This window comes from Scyliorhinus torazame, chromosome 10, assembly GCF_047496885.1.
Source record: "Scyliorhinus torazame isolate Kashiwa2021f chromosome 10, sScyTor2.1, whole genome shotgun sequence".
NCBI classification, from domain to species: domain Eukaryota; kingdom Metazoa; phylum Chordata; class Chondrichthyes; order Carcharhiniformes; family Scyliorhinidae; genus Scyliorhinus; species Scyliorhinus torazame.
Genome location: NC_092716.1, coordinates 255,955,355 through 255,973,282, shown reverse-complemented (window position 1 = coordinate 255,973,282; position 17,928 = coordinate 255,955,355). Strand labels below are relative to the sequence as shown.

The window sequence follows — 17,928 nt, the reverse complement described above, 5'->3', positions numbered from 1 at the left end:
CAGTAACTAACCTGCAAGTAGTTGATGCTGCTGTTAAATTTCACAGCTGTGCGGCTCCATCTTTGCTGGTTTAAGATGTGTTCACTTGTGTGAGACTCAGAGAAGGTCTCGGCTGCAATATTGAGCTGCAAAAAGGCAGGGTTGATGTTAAATCATTGATTCCATGATTTGTCTGTTCTTCATATCTCCAGGTGTGTGTGTATTAAAGTCTGCACTGATGGTGTGTTGGCAAAATTTGCACAACATGTGGGCATCGTGTAACACTGATTCCATTCTGAAGCTCCAAAAAATGAAGCCCCGTTTCTCACACCGGGGGTGGGATTCTCTGACCCCCCGCCGGGTGGGAGAATCGCCGGGGGTCGGCGTGAATCCCACCCCCGCCGTCCTCCCAATTCTCCCGCCCCCCAAAAACCCGCATGGCGTGAGTCGCGCCGCCCGCCTCGGAGAATGGCGGGGTCCGGCGTGACTCAATGGGCCCCGGGGCTGCCCGGATTCTCCGGCCGGCGACGGGCCGAAGTCCCACCCGTTCTATGCCGGTCCCGTCGGCATAAATTGGAGTTGGTCCCTTACTGGCGGGAACAGGCGGCGCGGGCGGGCTCCGGGGCTCTTGGGAGGTCGCGGGGGGAGCTGCCCCCACAGTGGCCTGGCCCGCGGTCGGGGCCCACCGATCCGCGGGCGGGCCTGTGCCGTGGGGGCACTCTATTCCTACGTGCTGGCCTTGTAGGCCTCCGCAATGGCTGGCGCGAAGGTGAACCCCCCCCCGCGCATGCGCGGGGATGACGTCAGCAGACACTGAAGCTCTTGCGTATGCACGGACCCGCGCCGGCCGGCGGAGTCCCTTCGGCCCCGGTTGGCGCGGCGCCAAAGGCCTTCCACGCCGGCCGGCGGGCCGCAGACCACTCCGGTGCCGGCCTCGCCCCTGAAGGTGCGGAGAATTCCGCACCTTCGGAGCGGCCTGACACCAGAGTGTTTCCTGCCACTCCAGTGCGCCGTTTCTGCCCGCCCCGCCGATTCCCGGACAATCCCGCCCCATGTCTCTTCAGCATAACTGTCCATGTTATTGTGCAAACTCTAATAGGTAAATTGTTTTGCTATCCTGCTTACTTTATTTTTCTGTTCAGTGCGATTTGTTAATAAGGTCATTGTGTTTATGTGTTTAACTGGGAAACCATCTTAAAGCTCCCATGTTAAATTGTCAGCGTAGTGATTGATGTGGTATAATTGCCGAGGTTAATTTATTACTTTGCCAGCATCTGTGCGCCTGTTTATGTCATCAGGGAGACTACAGAGTGCTTCCTATCACCCGCATGTAGAAGCTGTTTATGTATATTTGATCCTCTGGGTTCTGCCTGAAGGAACCTGACGCGGCCTGGAGCCCTGCCTGTTTAACTCAGAAGAGGTTTTGGTGGGGGTGGGGGGGGCGATGATGGTTGGGGCCACTTATGTATGATTCAGAGAAGCAACAGCATAACGCACTTTCACACTCTCCTGATACTGCAGCAGTAGCCCTGGCAGGAGAGCAGAAACGTCCTTGTTAAATTTGAAGAGGATTTAATTTTGTAGCGACAGAAGGAAATCGTCCCTTTGGCACTCACGATAAGCTGGAGAATTACCTCGGGCAGAAGCTCGTCGGATTTGAGAAGTGGCAATTTGAACTTCCCGGAGATGAAGTTGTAAGCGGTTTGGAGTCATCAACCCAGTTTATTCTTTGCTTTATTTTTGGATTGTTAGTTCTCAATATCGTTTTTTGGGGGCATTGAGCTACAAAGCAGAACTGAAATGTCTGTTGTGAGCTCGCCTAACAAGCAAGCCAGTACTCTGCCCTGGCCTAGACTCAACCATTACCCCTCTGTGCAGAGGAGGGGCAATAAAGATGAACACTCCGAGCTGAGCAACAGGGCCCATTGTTGTGATCAATACAATGAAACCTCCAGCTTGCCTAAAGAACACTCAGCACCATATCTACTTGCAAATATGAATGAGGTGGGATTATTTGTTTAATGTGAATTGATTTGTCAATAACAGTATAAATTATTTGCTTTTTCAAAATGAAAAGTTGCTTATTTGCTTCGGGCAATTGCTTGCCGGAGGAATTCTATGACCATGTAGAATGTCCATTGTTCACCCACTGAAAGAAAACAATGTAAACTCATTTGAATGTTTGTCCTTTAGATTTGACTTTGCTCCTGCTGTTTGGAAGGTTTCCTCAAACCTTCTCGGAATAATTTAGGGATTGTTACCTGAGCCGCGAGCAAATGGTGTCGGGTAAATTAGACTAGAGGGATGAATGTGTGTCTCAAAGACAGATGTGGGTGAAATAGATCGATTCATGGGACATAGGCACCAATACTGGGGAAAGTGGGAGCTGGTCTTCACCTGAGCCACACTGCGAACTGTGTTCAGGTTAATCGAATAACGAGGGTGATAGGGAGGACTTTAAACTAAGTATTGGGGGGCTGGGGTGATGTGGGAGGAGATATGGAAAGGAAATGACAAGGTTATAGAGCAGAGTAGCAATTTGTTAATGATAACCCGTGTGTGGCAGGAAGGGACAGAGTGTACAAACTTGTGTGCACCTGTAGATAATACCAGAGTTTTCAAAAAATGTTGAAAAGTCAGAGCTAAAGGCTCTGTACCTAAATTTGCCACCAGCAAAACAGATAAATTGTTTGCACATAGAGAAATAAGTACGTATGACCTGATCGATATTACAGATACATGGTTGCAAGGTGATCAAGACTATGAGGAAAGGATATCTCACTCCAAGAGTGATTTCACGCAAAATAGGGATATGATATATTCAAACAAACTTTATTACTAACACAGTATTAAAATATCTCTAACTTCACACAAGAGAATAGCTTAGAATTACCCCTAAAACAATGGGAATCAGTACAGTTACACAATACCCCTTAACTGCTATCTTTACTCCCACTCCAACAACAAAACCATCTCAGCTCTCAATCAACTTTCAAATACAGTTAGCACTCATTAATACCTGAGAGATGTCTGGATACTCTACTTTGATACTGTTGTAAGAACTAGACCTGAATCATGTCAGCACAGCATCAATCATGCAGAAACTCTGGCTGTATTTCTTGAGAAGCCGCTCCTCAGCTAGTTCCAGATCACCTTTCAGCCACACGGCTAATCTGTCTGCAGACTTGTATTTGACTGAACTGCAGTGAGAGCTGATGCTTGACCTCTGCTCACATCGCAATCCAAAACGCAACTAACTGCTTCTCTGTAAAATACCTGGGTATCACAGCTCCTCACATTAATTACACCATCTTACCAAGCTGAAATGTAATTAACTCCACAGGGAAACCCATTAATGCAAACACAACTCCGTTAGCCCAAACTTTGACGATTTGGCTCCCAAAACCTTTCAAACCAGGATTCTTTAGAAATGCTACTGCAGCATTCATACACACTTTAACCTAGGCTTACTGCACCAAATACAGGTGAATTGAATATTCTGAATTCTCCCTCCGTGTACCCGAACAGGCGTCGGAATGTGGCGACTAGGGGCTTTTCACAGTAACTTCATTGCAATGTTAATGTAAGCCTACTTGTGACAATAATAAAGATTATTTAAAAGAAATACCTATCATACAATATATCGGAAATTCCTACATTCATCACAATTGGAACCCTCATGAATGATTTTTTAAAATTCAGGTCTTGTTGAGTTTGGAAACTAGCACCAATGCATTTTAAAACTTTTGATATGTGGTTATCGCTGGCTGGGCCAGCATTTATTGCCAACCCTTAATTGCCCTTGAACTGAGAGGCTTGCTTGGCCATTTCAGAGGGCATATAAGAGTCGCCCACATTGCTGTGGATCTGGAGTCACATGTAGTCCAGGCCAGGTAAGGACGGCAGATTTTCCTCTCTAAAGGAGATGAGTGAACCAGGTTTTTATGACATCAGCACTTCGCGGTCATCATTAGACTTTTAATTCTAGATTATTTTTTAAATTGAATTCCAATTTCACCATCTGCCGTGGTGGGATTCGAACCCAGGACCCCAGAGCATTAGCCTGGGTCACTGGATTACTAGTCCAGTGATAAGACCACTACGCCACCACCTGCTGAAAGCCTTCACTGATTGCAGAGGTTAACAGCATCGTGTCCACTGCACTAATGTTGACAAAACGATAGAGCATGGTGCACAATGGTGGATCAACACTGGGAGTAGGCCATTCAACCCCTCAAGCCTGTTTGCTAAGGATCTTGCCTTAAGACCACGGCATGGTAGCACAGTGGTTAGCACTGTTGCTTCACAGCTCCAAGGTTCGATACCCGGTTTGGGTCACTGTCTGTGCGGAGTCTGCACGTTCTCCCCGTGTCTGCGTGGGTTTCCTCCAGGTGCTCCGGTTTCCTCCCACAGCCTAACAGCAGGTTAGGTGGAGTGGCCATGATAAATTTCCCTTAGTGTCCAAACAAAAGGTTAGCTGGGGTTACGGGGTTAGGGTGGAGGTGTGGGCTTAAGTAAGGTGCTCTTTACAAGGCTAGTGCAGACTCGATGGGCCAATGACCTCCATCTGCACTGTCAATTTTATGAAGACCAATTCTTCTAGCTGTTGAATATCAGTGGGACCTTTAATTTGCCATGATTCTTTTCATTGTGTGATAAAATCATGTTTTCTTTGTAGAGTTTAACTATGTCTGTGTTTATCATCGGACTGATACTCAGGCTTTTGTCTGTTGGCAAAAACAACAGCATTCCCAGCCCACAAATGACAGGAAAGATTTGATTTTGATCTGAACAGATGCAATGATGCTTTTGTTTGACATTCAGCATTCTTGCTCATCCTGGTCAAATTCTAAGCAGCATGTGTTCTATTTTTTTTGTGCATCGGTCCATCAGGGTTGTTCATCCGTCAGAATTTGTCTTTAGAAATATAATCAGATTATGAAATCAACACATTGTGCGACAGCGGAATTAGAAATAGGTGGAACAAAAGATTCTGCGATTATTTCAGCAATGAAAATCAGAAATGAAAACAAAGTTATTGTGCGAATAATGGTGAATTAACATGGTGAATTCCACAGCAATTCCCAAATTTAAATTAATTTAAATGGGCGGGGTTTATTATCATTGCAGGGCAGCCCTGCTACCATATCATGTTGGTGAAGCAAATATTAATATTGGGGTGAGAACAAAGTGCATTTTAAACCAAATTGCTCTTCAATGTAATTCACATTTGAGTCTTTAGAAAAATAAAGCTCCAGGTCTAAAATTGCATTCGGTTTAATTGGATTTCACTTAACTGGTTTAAATCTCTCTGGCAGCCTTCTGTCTCTGTCTCACAAGATAATGGCTTGAGCCCTGTTGGTCAAACTCTGTGTCAAACATCAACTGTGATGTGGAGGTGCCGGCGTTGGACTGGGGTGAGCACAGTAAGAAGTCTTACAACACCAGGTTAAAGTCCAACAGGTTTGTTTCGAATCACTAGCTTTCGGAGTACTGCTCCTTCCTCAGGTGAATGAAGAGGTATGTTCCAGAAACAGATCTATAGACAACGTCAAAGATGCAAGACAATGCTTTGAATGCGAGCACATGCAAATGCTCGCATTCAAAGCAATGTCTTGCATCTTTGACTTACATATATATCTATACATATATGTTTCTGGAACATACCTCTTCATTCACCTGAGGAAGGAGCAGTGCTCCGAAAGCTAGTGATTCGAAACAAACCTGTTGGACTTTAACCTGGTGTTGTAAGACTTCTTACTAAACATCAACTGATTTGGTGAATGAGTGTCATTCTGACATGGTGGTCTCCATCGCACTTGCTGTAGGTGAAGACGGTAAAACACCTGAGAGTTATGAGTAATGCTCTGTGGTATACACACCTTCCAAGCTCATGACCTCTACCGCCCAGAAAGACCAGGGCAGCAGGTTAAACACCACAACCTGCAAGTTGCCTTCTCAAGTTGCACACCATCCTGACTTGAAACTATATCATTGCTCCTTCACTGTCACTGGTCAAAATCCTGGAACCCCCTTCCTAACCACTGTGGATGTTCCTGCAATGGACTGGAACAGTTCAGGAAGGCAGCTCACCCCCACCTCTTTTTATTTATTCACTTATAAAATAAATTTAGAGTACCCAATTATTTTTTTCCAATTGAGGGGCAATTTAGCGTGGCCAATCCACCCACCCTGCACATCTTTGGGTTGTGGGGGTGAGACCCACGCAGACACGAGGAGAATGTGCAAACTCCACACAGACAGTGACCAGGGGCCAAGGTTCAACCTGCATCCTCAGCGCCGTAGGCAGCAGTGCTAACCACTGCACCACCATGCTGCCCACCAGCACCTTCTCAAGGACAATTGGAAATGGGCAATTAGTGCTGGCCTAGGCACCGATACCCATATCCCATGAAGTCAGGATATGTGCGCAACCAATAACAAACCATATTTCATAGAATCACGACAGTGCAAAAGGAGGCCATTCGGTCCATCGAGTCTGCTCCGACCCTCTAAAGGAGCACATTACGTCTAATCCAATCTCCCAGCCTTTCCCTGTAATCCCACCTACAGGGAATTTAGTAGAGCCAATCCATCTGACCTGCATATTTTTGGACTGTGGGAGGAAACCAGGGCACCCAGATGATACCCAGACAGACACGGGAAGAACGTGCAAATTCCACACAGACGATCACCCGAGGTTGTAATCGAACCTGAGTCCCTGCCGCTGTGAGGCAACAGTGCTAACCACTGTGAACATAAAACTGTACAGCACAGTACAGGCCCTTCGGCCCACGATGTTGTGCCCAACTAGTCTGAAACTAAGATCAAATCAACCTACTCCCAATCATTCTAGTGCACTCCATATGCCTATCCAATAACCGCTTGAAAGTTTCTAAAGTGTCCGACTCCACTACCATTAGTTGGAAGTGCGTTCCACGTCCCAACTCTCTGAGTAAAGATCCTACCTCTGACATCTGTGCCACTGTGTTGTCCCGTTTGTGAAAGGGTAAGCAACCTGCTTGAAGACAAAACTAATGGTGCTAAGATACATGGGGAGGTGGTGGTATAGTGGAATTGTCACTAGACTGGTAATCCAGAGACCCAGGGTAATGCTCTGGGGTCCCAGGCTCGAATCCCACCATGACAGATGGTGAAATTTGAATTCAATCAAAATCTGGAATTAAAAGTCGAATGATGATTATGAAACAAACCATTGTCGTAAAAACCCATCTGGTTCACTAATGTCCTTCAGGGAAGGAAATCTGCCGTGCTTACCTGGTCTGGCCTACATGAGCCACAACGACGTGATTGATTCTTAACTACCTGATGGGCAGCACGGTAGCATTATGGATAGCACAATTGCTTCACAGCTCCAGGGTCCCAGGTTCGATTCCGGTTTGGGTCACTGTCTGTGCGGAGTCTGCACATCCTCCCCGTGTGTGCGTGGGTTTCCTCCAGTTGCTCCGGTTAGGTGGGGTTAGATGTGCGGGTTAGGTGGATTGGCCATGATAAATTGCCCTTAATGTCCAAAATTGGCCTTAGTGTTGGGTGGGGTTACTGGGTTATGGGGATAGGGTGGAGGTGTGGACCTTGGGTAGGGTGCTCTTTCCAAGAGCCGGTGTAGACTCGATGGGCCGAATGGCCTCCTTCTGCACTGTAAATTCTATGATCTACCTCCCATTGAAATGGCCTCAGTTCAAGGGCAATTTGAGATGGAAACAAATGCTGGCCCAGCCCAGGGTCACACCCACATCCCAAGAACAAATTAATAAAAACATGATAAGATAGAAAAATGCAGCATTCACCAATAATCCAAGCAAATTATTTTTGAAAGAGGTTGTAGTGACAAATTCACAATTGTTACTGCTCCGGTGTATTAGTATTACAGATGCATAAAATTCAGATCCGCATCTCCAAGAAATATCATTGAAAACAGCTAGTTTCTGAATGTTGTTGAATGGATTAAAAATGTAATAAGTTAAATGTAAAATTAAAATGAATTAACATTAATAACGGCTATGATTACAAATGAATGGACATGTTGTGGGAAGATGATTGCTTTCCTCGCTGAGTTCCTGATGTAATTCCGAATTTTGCACATAGGTCACTGCTGGATCTCACGCACGTGTCCAACCAGCCATACAGAGAAATACTTTGCAGCAAATGACACCACCAAGATTAAAACAGCTCTTTGAGACACAAAAATAAGTTCCCAATCTATGATAATTCAATCAATCCCACGGGATATTTGTATTTGAATTGAATGGCTTAGCTCTGCCCACATTTCAGGCAAAACAACCATTATAGTATCTGCAGGGCCTGTTTGCTATGAGTGAAGCTGTTATTATCCTCTTTATCCATTGTGACATAATTGACATAATTCAAGTAAACAATACCATGCTAAATGTGCATGCTTTATTGCTGTCGCACACCTTCTTACACAGTGTGATAATAATAGGTCAATTAAAATGAACCGGAATCCTGATATGTGCATATTTAAATGTATGTTTAGTAAGTTTACCTGGAGGAGGATATTTGCTATATTCAATTCTGAACAATTAGATGCTGATCAAAGGATATTTTGATACCCAAATATTCCAAGTGGTCGGATTGTTTGACAATCTACATATAGAGGTGCTGGACCCCAATTCAGAAAACCCGAGTTCGAATCAGAGCTCGGGCTGGCTTTTGAATTCTGTTGCTCCCGGTACTAATTAACCATTTACTGGGCACTGTATTCTTTCTTTTCTCCCTGCTTTTTCCCCTCACCTCCCCACCGCTCTCTCCCTTTCACTTCTTCCCTCCCCTAAACAAAGCTTAGCTGTCATAACCCTGATAACTGCGGAGCTTCGCATCTCCTCATTTAAAGCCTGACAGTGCTTGGGAAGGAATAATGGGAATGGGGGGGATTAAGTCGGAGTGGAATTGCAACAGCCAAATTCCATACTTTCTCTGTTTGGTCTGCCGAAATTATATGCCGTTATCATTTATCATGTTATCTGCAGTGTGAGACATGTACTAAAGGGTTGTTTGAAAAGATGGGCCCTCATGTTCGAAATGAGGCACGTCTCAAATTTGTTTCAGACCACCCAGAATGTGTCACTGTGAATAACTGCGCAACTCCATCCGATTTGTTTCAGCTGCTGGCTTGTTGAAAATGTTCGATGTGACAAAGTATTCCCGGAAACACTTATGTATCACACTGCAGACACAGGAGCTACATTTTCTACTGACTTACTGCAAGAGGATAATGTATTGTGCCAAGATAAAGAGGCATGCATGGCGTAGTTCAGCCCTAGAATGGCAAAGTGGAGTCCTACTGATTTCGCAGGTTCCTAATTTAAAATATCGAACTTAGCCGTGTGTTCTCTATGTTGGTCACCAAGACCACTTCCTCAAAAGACCTCAAGAAAATAGAAACTGCAAGTTTACACCATTTTATGAGCTCTACTGCCCTGTTTCCCCTGGGTGGCAGGTCTCAAAATCTCTCCCTACATTGCACAATTGTGTCTAATTTGATGACACATTGTTTAGATTCAGTGTCTGAGGTTATTACAAGACCATGGAATTATCACCGTATTTGATCACAAACAGTGAACATGTTGCAACATTGTGTTTTCAAAATATTTTACAAAATGACTCCCTGAGACTTGGAAAGTAAGATAAGTAATTCATTGTCGTAGTGAAGGTTCTTTAGAGCCTTTTTCACAGGTTGTGTCAAAATGCTTTTCACTCATTTAAGTACTTTTGAAGTGCAGGCCCAGTTGTAATGTGGTAAGGGCTGGTTTAGCTCAGTGGGCTAGACAGCTGGTTTGTGATTCAGAACCAGGCCAGCAATGGGGTTCAACTCCCGTACCAGCTGAAAATTCTGAATTCTCCCTCTGTGTACCCGAACAGGCGCCGGAATGTGGCGACTAGGGGCTTTTCATAGTAAGTTCATTGTAGTGTTAATGTAAGCCTACTTGTGACAATAAAGATTATGAACAATAAGGGTGTGTTTACTTCACCTATCGTGTTGTTCTGCAGCGATGCTAAAGACAGCTTATGAACTATTTTACTATAAGTCCCCAACTTTTGTTAGAAAACTGGACCCCTAACAATTTTTAATTTGTAAAACTGTGAGAAAAGAATAATAATATTATAATAATCGCTTATAGTCACACGTAGGCTTCAATGACGTTACTGTGAAATGCCCCTAGTCGTCACATTCCGACGCCTGTTCGGGGAGGCCGGTATGGGAATTGAACCCGCGCTGCTGGTCTTGTTCTGCATTACAAGCCAGCTGTTTAGCCCACTGTACTAAAAAGAATACTTTACCCCAGGGGTAATGATCTTGACCAATAGGTATCTTTTATGTGATTTAAACATTAAATCACATTAACATCAAAGAAGTAGCTTTACAATTAAGAGTTAAACAATTCTTAAATAAAAGGAAAAAGCTTGAACCCATTATCTACACCTGTCACTACATTCCAATTAAGTCACCAATACAGTTCAAATGCAACTTATAAATAAAGTTAACAATCGGGTTGCTTGCTTCTCTGTGCAGACCTTTGGCGAGATACACTTTCAGGAACATCCTGTAATTCTGCTGTCTTGTCAGACTCCAATCCTGTGGCAAACTGCTGTTCAACTTAAAATCCTATAAGAGACTGTAAAATTACAGACAGACCTGGCTCCCCCCCTCATTAATTACATCATCTGTACCCCACTAAGATGTCCCATCACCTGCTTAGCTAGGACTAAACTCAACCCCTCATAATTGTCGACACCTCAGGGATTCTCCACCATATGTATCCATATGTATCCGTGGAATACCTACAGCGTAGAAGGAGGCAATTCAGCCCATCGAGTCTGCACCAACCATCCTAAAGAGCACCCTACATAGGCCTATTCTCCTGCCTAATCCCCATAACCCCACCTAACCTTTGGACACGAAGCGACAATTTAGCATGGCCAATCCAATTAACCTGCACATCTTTGGACTGTGGGAGAAAATCGGAGCATCTCTAGGAAACCCACGCAGATACTGGGAGAATGTGTATACTCCACACCCAAGTGACCCAAGTCACCCAAGGCTAGAATCCAATCCAGGTCCCGGTGCTGTGAGGCAGCAGTGCTAACCACTATGCCACCATTCCATCCGTCAAGTAAATGGTTAGAAACAATGGTTACCTCATCCTTTACAACACCTTAACTACAGTTTTAGTAGACATACTGCCTGTATGTATTTTAAACCAGGATTTTTAATAACATTACTGCCAAAAATATGAAATATAATGGGGTGGATTCTCTGCGTTCCCGATCTGGCGGAGAATTGAGAGTCGGGCAAAAGCCGGCGCCAATCCCGTTCCGATGTTCCAGTCTTCCGGTGGCGGCACCAGCAAGCTACATGCCCCGCCCTGGCAGGAGGATGCAGATGGGTAATTTTCAACCATTCAGAACCGATTAAAGGGCTGGAAACTCATTTCTTCACGCCCGTGTGATGCTCCAGGCCTCTCACTGGGATTCACATGGATGTAGATTCGTGCAGATATTCTCAAGTGTGGCCCTGATGTGGTAGATAAAAGGGGTAAGTGTGTAACATAGGTGCTCCCCAAAGTCCCCTTCATAATGCAAATGCTGCCTCCGTAGCCCCTCCATTCGGCCCCACCATCAGACCCCCTCCCATCAGACCCCCAATAGGGATCCCATATCAGACCCCTGACAGAGACCCCCTCACCAGAAACTCCTAACAGAGATCCCCATCAGACACCCAACAAAAATCCCCAACAGAGACCCCTAAAACAGACACCTCCAACACAGACCCCTCGTCAGAGACCACCAACAGAGACCCACCCCCTCAATAGACCCCCCCCACCCGCCCCCATTAGTGACTCTTGCCTGAAAGCTGAAGAGCAGTCCAGGCAGTAGAATGAAAAATCACCGCATTTTCACTTCCCTTTCCTAACATCTGCCTCAGGTGGAGGTGTTCAAAGCAGCAGATGTCAGAGGCTTCCTCCAAAGTCCAGAACACTTCAAAGGACTTAAAATCCCTTGACAACTTTAGAAATGCAGACCTTCCATTTAATTTCACACAGCACTACTTTGCATTAACCAGTAATTGACAATTTTATTACTCCAGAGACAGCTGCTTGGTGGATTGTTCATTGACCTTTACCTTCAGGCTTGAATACATCTCCATTACGTTTGATGCTAGCCACAATGTTTATAAATACTTCTGCTCTGATTGAAAGCTCCTCACCACATCAATGGCAGCTAAGTGCTTCCTACTGTGAAAAAGAGAAAGTCAAAACGCATTCCCTGCCATGCATAAATTTGCTGGCAATGAGGGGGGAATCGCAAACCAGGCCCCAGTCCTAGCGCCAGTAGAGGCCCAGTGTGATTCTACTCCAGCGGGAGCATTTAGTCTCCAAAATGGAGATTCCGGCCCAATATAGATAAATTCCTACATTCATCACAGACCTTAAGCCAAATGGTACTGTTGCCGAACCCTTTTGCTACTTGATTGGTAATAGAAACAGAGAAAATAGGTGCAAGAGTAGGCCATTCGGCCCTTCGAGCCTGCATCACCATTCAACATGATCATGGCTGATCATGTAAATTCAGTATCCCACTCCTGCTTTCTCTCCATATCATTTGACCGCTTTAGCCGCAAGGGCCATGTCCAGCTTCCTCTTGAATATATCCAACGAACTGGCCCGAACAGCTTTCTGTGGGAGAGAATTCCACAAGTTCCCAACTCGCTGAGAGAAGACATTCTTCCTCATCTCAGTCCTGAATGTCTTATCCCTTATTCTTTTTTTATAAGTTTAAAAAAAATGTAATATACCCAATTCATTTTTTCCAATTAATGGGCAATTTAGCATGTCCAATACACCTACCCTGCACATCTTTGGGTTGCTGGGGCGAAACCCACGCAAGAAGGGGAGAATGTGCAAACTCCACATGGACAGTGACCCAGAGCCGGGATTGAACCTGGAATCTCGGTGCCGTGAGGCAGCAGTGCTACCACTGCGCCACCGTGCTGTCCCCTTTTCCCTTATTCTTAGGCTGTGAACCCTAGTTCTGGAGGTCCCCAAAGTTGGGAACATTCTTCGCACATCGAGCCTGTCCAGTCCCATCAGGATTTGATATGTTTCTATTAGATCCCCTGTCATTCTAGCTGAAACATGGTGTCACCCTCCAGAATGAGGCCAGGGTAGAGGTAACCTCCCCCCATCCTCCATCACCATCTGGCGACAGCTGCAGTCACTGGCCATCCATTAGAGGGGTTGCTCCCGCATGATCACAGGTTGGCAACTGTGGCTGTTTCTAAATCAATTATTTTTCAACTGGTCTTCAGAAGGCACCTCCATTGTGACGAAATCTCTTGCTCTTTCTCTCTCTCTCCCTTGCTTTCCCCGCAGGCATTGGCAGCTCCCACACCAAACAGTGAAGCTACCAATATGCCATCACTGGAGGGTGATATGCCATCACAAGAGTGTTGCTAACTTTTGCCTTAGTTTAATTGCTCTGTTTTGTCACCTTTACTCTTGAGTCGCCAGGTATCCTTATGATACCGCCACGTGGTTCAAGTCCGAGTAATGATCAATAATCCAATACACCGCTTAGTAAGATTTAAATCAAAGCACATTTATTATACACAGTAATCTCTACTCATGCACAAATTCTACGTCTAAGCTACTTCTACGACTAGCAGACCAATACTTAACTTGGAACTGGCCGACCAGGTCAGGGAAACGAATGGCCTTTCGTTCGGGTTCTGAGCCTGCGGGATTCGAAGTTGGTACAGATTGGTAGCTAGGAGCGCCTGTCTCGTAGCGAGCGTTGAAGTAAGACTTACTGGATATCAGCGGCGGCTGGACCGGTCACTGTCAAGGGTTGGTTCGCGTTGCTGAGTGACCCGGTCAAGAAGAACGATTTGAACTTGGTCTCTATTCTTATAGTCCCCAGGGGCTTCCCGCCTTTCGGGGCGGACCCTGTACCTGGTTCCAAGTGATTGGACTTTGTCCCAATCACTTGGTTCGATTTTCTCCAATGGAGCGATTCCTTGATCAATGGGCGGTCTTGAGGTGGTCGTTCACCTCCTTTTGTGTAGGCTCCTGCTGGCGCCGACGAGTCTGGGTTGGCTTTATGTATCTAAATGTTGCTCATTGTTCCCGGGGATTGCTCATTAATATGCAGATGGCTGGTGTTTTGTTATGCTGATGGTTGCCAGTATCGATCTTGTCTGGCCTTTCCAGAGGTAAATACACACTCAACCCGCAGCCGCTTGTTTGTGTCCTGTTGGCTGACTTTCCCATCAGCCTTTGCCGTTCGCCATTTTAAATCGGGAGTTAGCCATTTTAAATCGGGAGTTAGCCATTTTACCTGGCTACAAGAGGCCTCCTCTTGACCCTCCAGCCTCAGGAGTCCACCTGCTTTCCATGCTTGAATGGCGGACACACTCTCCGTTAATGGGCCAATTTGACAAAAATCGGGTCACTATCCTATCAGGTGTGTAGTTATGTGTGTCCTATTTATTTTCAGGTATGGAACGAACTGCCTGGACTGTACGCAGAACAATACTTTTCACTGTACCTCGGTACACGTGACAATAAACAAATTCAATCCAATCCATTTCCAATCCCAGTGAGGGATTTGATCGCAAAGATTATGTCCTACGGCCAAACCGAAAATCCAGCTCCAATTTAAGTGCCTCTTATTCTCATCCTCATTCTCCTCACAGACAGGGAGAGATCAAGGAATTTTCCAGTGTAGGAGATGTTTCTGATGACTCAGACAAGATAATGAATCATCTGTTTAGCCCCATGGATCCTGCGTCAGCCAATGACAGGCTACCTCTGCCGCCAGAAAGTACACCGCGGGGGACTGGAAAATCACGCTCAAATTGTCTTTTAACCCAAAACCCGATATTTGAAGTCTCTTAACTTGAAAGGTGATGTCTATGGTTCATTAATTAAGGAAGGCACAGTGGCACAACTTGAGAGTGTTTGGCAAAACACAGGTTTCAGTGTCTTCATGAACCATGACAGTGCTTCTGTTCCTTGTTAGCATTCATTCTAAACGCACCATCAAAATTAACCAGACAACAGTGGTTTATGGCCTGGAAGAATTCCTCAACTGGCTACTGGGGAGAGCCTGTCCTCAGATTTTGTCTTCTGCTCAAAATCTCCCATCTTGCAACATGGCTAAGATCAGCAGCCAATGGGGGAGCAGGAAGTAACATTTAACATATGTTTGAGGATTGAGAAGATGGTGCCACAAAATAGGTCTTTGAAGTAATGAGGTACCAAATCACTGCAGTGTGCAGGCCCTGGAGAACAATCAGCAAGGTGATGTGGGGGAGATGATGGTGTCGTGGTAATGTTACTGGACCAGTAATCCAGAGGCTGTGCTGATTCATCCAGGCTGTGTTCTGCCCTGGGGATCACGGGGATCAAATTGCACCATGGCAGTGGGTGGAATTTAAATGCCATTAATAAATCTGGAATTGAAAGCGAGCCGTGGTAATGGTAAACATTAAGCTATTATCAATTGTTGCAGTTCAAGGGCAATTAGGGATTGGCAACAACTGCCGGCTCAGCCAGTGATGCCCACATCCCACGAGCGAATAAAGACAAAATAAATGATACATGATGTAATTTGCGGCGTGAATTTTATCAGAATCTCTTTGTACTTTGTTACACAGGCGCACCTTGTGGCGGCCTTTGAACAAAGCCTGGCAAACATGACCGGAAGATTACAAAGCTTAACGATGACTGCTGAGCAGAAGGTGAGTGTTGGCTGCACCTTATGTTTTGTATACTCTAATGAATTCAGCTTTTGCAATGTATAGAAAGCACTGCCTCACCAAGAGGAGGGCCAGTTGTTCGACAAGTGGAGGTTGTAGGAGGTAAGTGACTTCTGTTTATTTTTAGAATCCCTCCAGTACAAAAGGAGGCCATTCGGCCCATTGAGTCTGCACTGACCCTCTGACAGAGCATCCTACCTAGGCCTAATCCCTCATCCTATCCCCATAACCCCACCTACCCTTTGGTCACTTAGGGACAATTTATCATGGCCAATCCACCTAACTGCACATCTTTGGACTGTGGGAGGAAACTGGAGCACCCGGAGGAAACCCACGCAGACATGGGGAGAACGTGCAAACTCCACACGGACAGTCCCCCGAGGTCAGATTCGAACCTGATTCAAACGAGATTAGTCTGGCACAGTGAGGCAGCAGTGCTAACCACTGTGCCACCATGCCTCGCTTGGACAAGTATATTTCAGAGAACCACATCATCATGAACTGCTGGACAGCAGGATGATGGATTGGATCCATTTCTCACCCCCTTGGGAATTTCTCTTTTTTAATATATTTTAGAGTACCCAATTATTTTTTTTCCAATTAAGGGGCAATTTAACGTGACCAATCCATCTATCCTGCATCTCTTTGGGTTGTGGAGGTTAAACCCATGCAGACACGGCGAGAATGTGCAAACTCCATATGGACAGTGACCCAGAACCGAGATTGAACCCGGGTCCTCAGCGCCGTAGGCAGCAGTGCTAACCCACCGTGCTGCCTTCCCCTTGGGAATTTCTGTGTTATTATGATGAGTTGTTCTCATTATCAGCAGAATCTTACCAGAATTTGTTAAAATGTCTGGCTCACACTGAAAACTGGCGTGTAGCTCTCCAGTCACACAGACCAATTTTCCCACCAATCTTTGAGTCTCTTCGACAGAAATAAATGAGGGGCCTGGCGGGCAGGGCTTCATAGAGCCGGCAACCGGCTTCAAAAAGATCGGGGCACCATCTTTAAAGGGCGCCCTGATCACGCTGCAGCCTAACGGTGATTTGATTAGATTTATTGTCACATGTACCGACTTACAGCGAAAAGTATTTTTCTGCGGCCAAGGGAACGTACACAGTAAGTACATCGTAAACAAAAAGATTAATCAACAGAGAACATTGACAAATGGTACATCGACAAACAGTGATTGGTTACAGTGCGGAACAAGGGGCCAAACAATGCAAATACATGAGCAAGAGCAGCATAGGGCATCGTGAATAGTGTTCTTACAGGGAACAGATCATTCCGAGGGGGAGTCGTTGAGGAGTCTTGTAGCTGTGGGGAAGAAGCTGTTCCTATGTCTGGATGTGAGGGTCTTCAGACTTCTGTACCTTCTGCCTGATGGAAGGGCCTGGAAGAAGGCAATGCCTGGTGGTATGGGTACCTGATAATGCTGTCAGCCTTCCTGAGGTAGCTGGAGGCGTATATGGAATTAATGTGAGGGTGGCAAGCTTGTGTGATGTGTTGGGATGAGTTCACCACACTCTGCAGTTTCTTGCGATCTTGGACCGAGCAGTTGCCATACCAGGCTGTGATACAGCCGGATAGGATGCTCTCTATAGCACATCTGTAGAGGTTTGTGAAAGTCGATGTAGACATGCCAAATTTCTTTAGCTTCCGTAGGAAATAGAGACGTTGTTAGGCTTTCTTGACTGTTGCATCAACGTGAGTAGACCAGGACAAACTGTTGGTGATGGTGACCCCCAGGAACTTGAAGCTATCGATCATCTCTACTTCGGAGCCATTGATGCAGACGGGGGTGTGAGTCATGCTACGCTTCCTGAAGTCGATGATCCACGTGGTGTCAGGGTCTCCCAGCCCACCCCAACAATCTTCAATGCCATTCCGCCCACCCCCCAGCATCCCTCAACACCACGGACATATAGCTAACACTCCGGCTGCAACACACATCGATGTCCACCCCCATTGGGTTCTCGCGAGACCGCACCCGGCATTGCCCCCTGGCATTGGTTGGCACTGTCGACGTCACGTTGCCGTGGTATGGCTATTTAGTGGGCGGGGATCATTTGGCAAGGGGGCTGCTATTCAAATGTATTAAAATGAATCTCATGACATCGCCAGCGAGGGGCAGGGAAAATAGGGAA

At 45.8% G+C, this 17,928-nt stretch overlaps 1 protein-coding gene across 12 annotated transcripts in view; it reads left to right on the top strand.

The window, feature by feature from the left end:
- The window catches only part of nav2a (neuron navigator 2a), a 1,224,858-nt gene that overhangs the window by 1,153,267 nt on the left and 53,663 nt on the right, over positions 1–17,928 (top strand). For all 12 annotated transcript variants that reach the window (XM_072466710.1, XM_072466713.1, XM_072466705.1 and 9 more), the window contains one exon: positions 15,677–15,760. In XM_072466710.1, the coding sequence (XP_072322811.1) occupies positions 15,677–15,760 (84 nt within the window). The remainder of the gene's footprint in view (positions 1–15,676; positions 15,761–17,928) is intronic.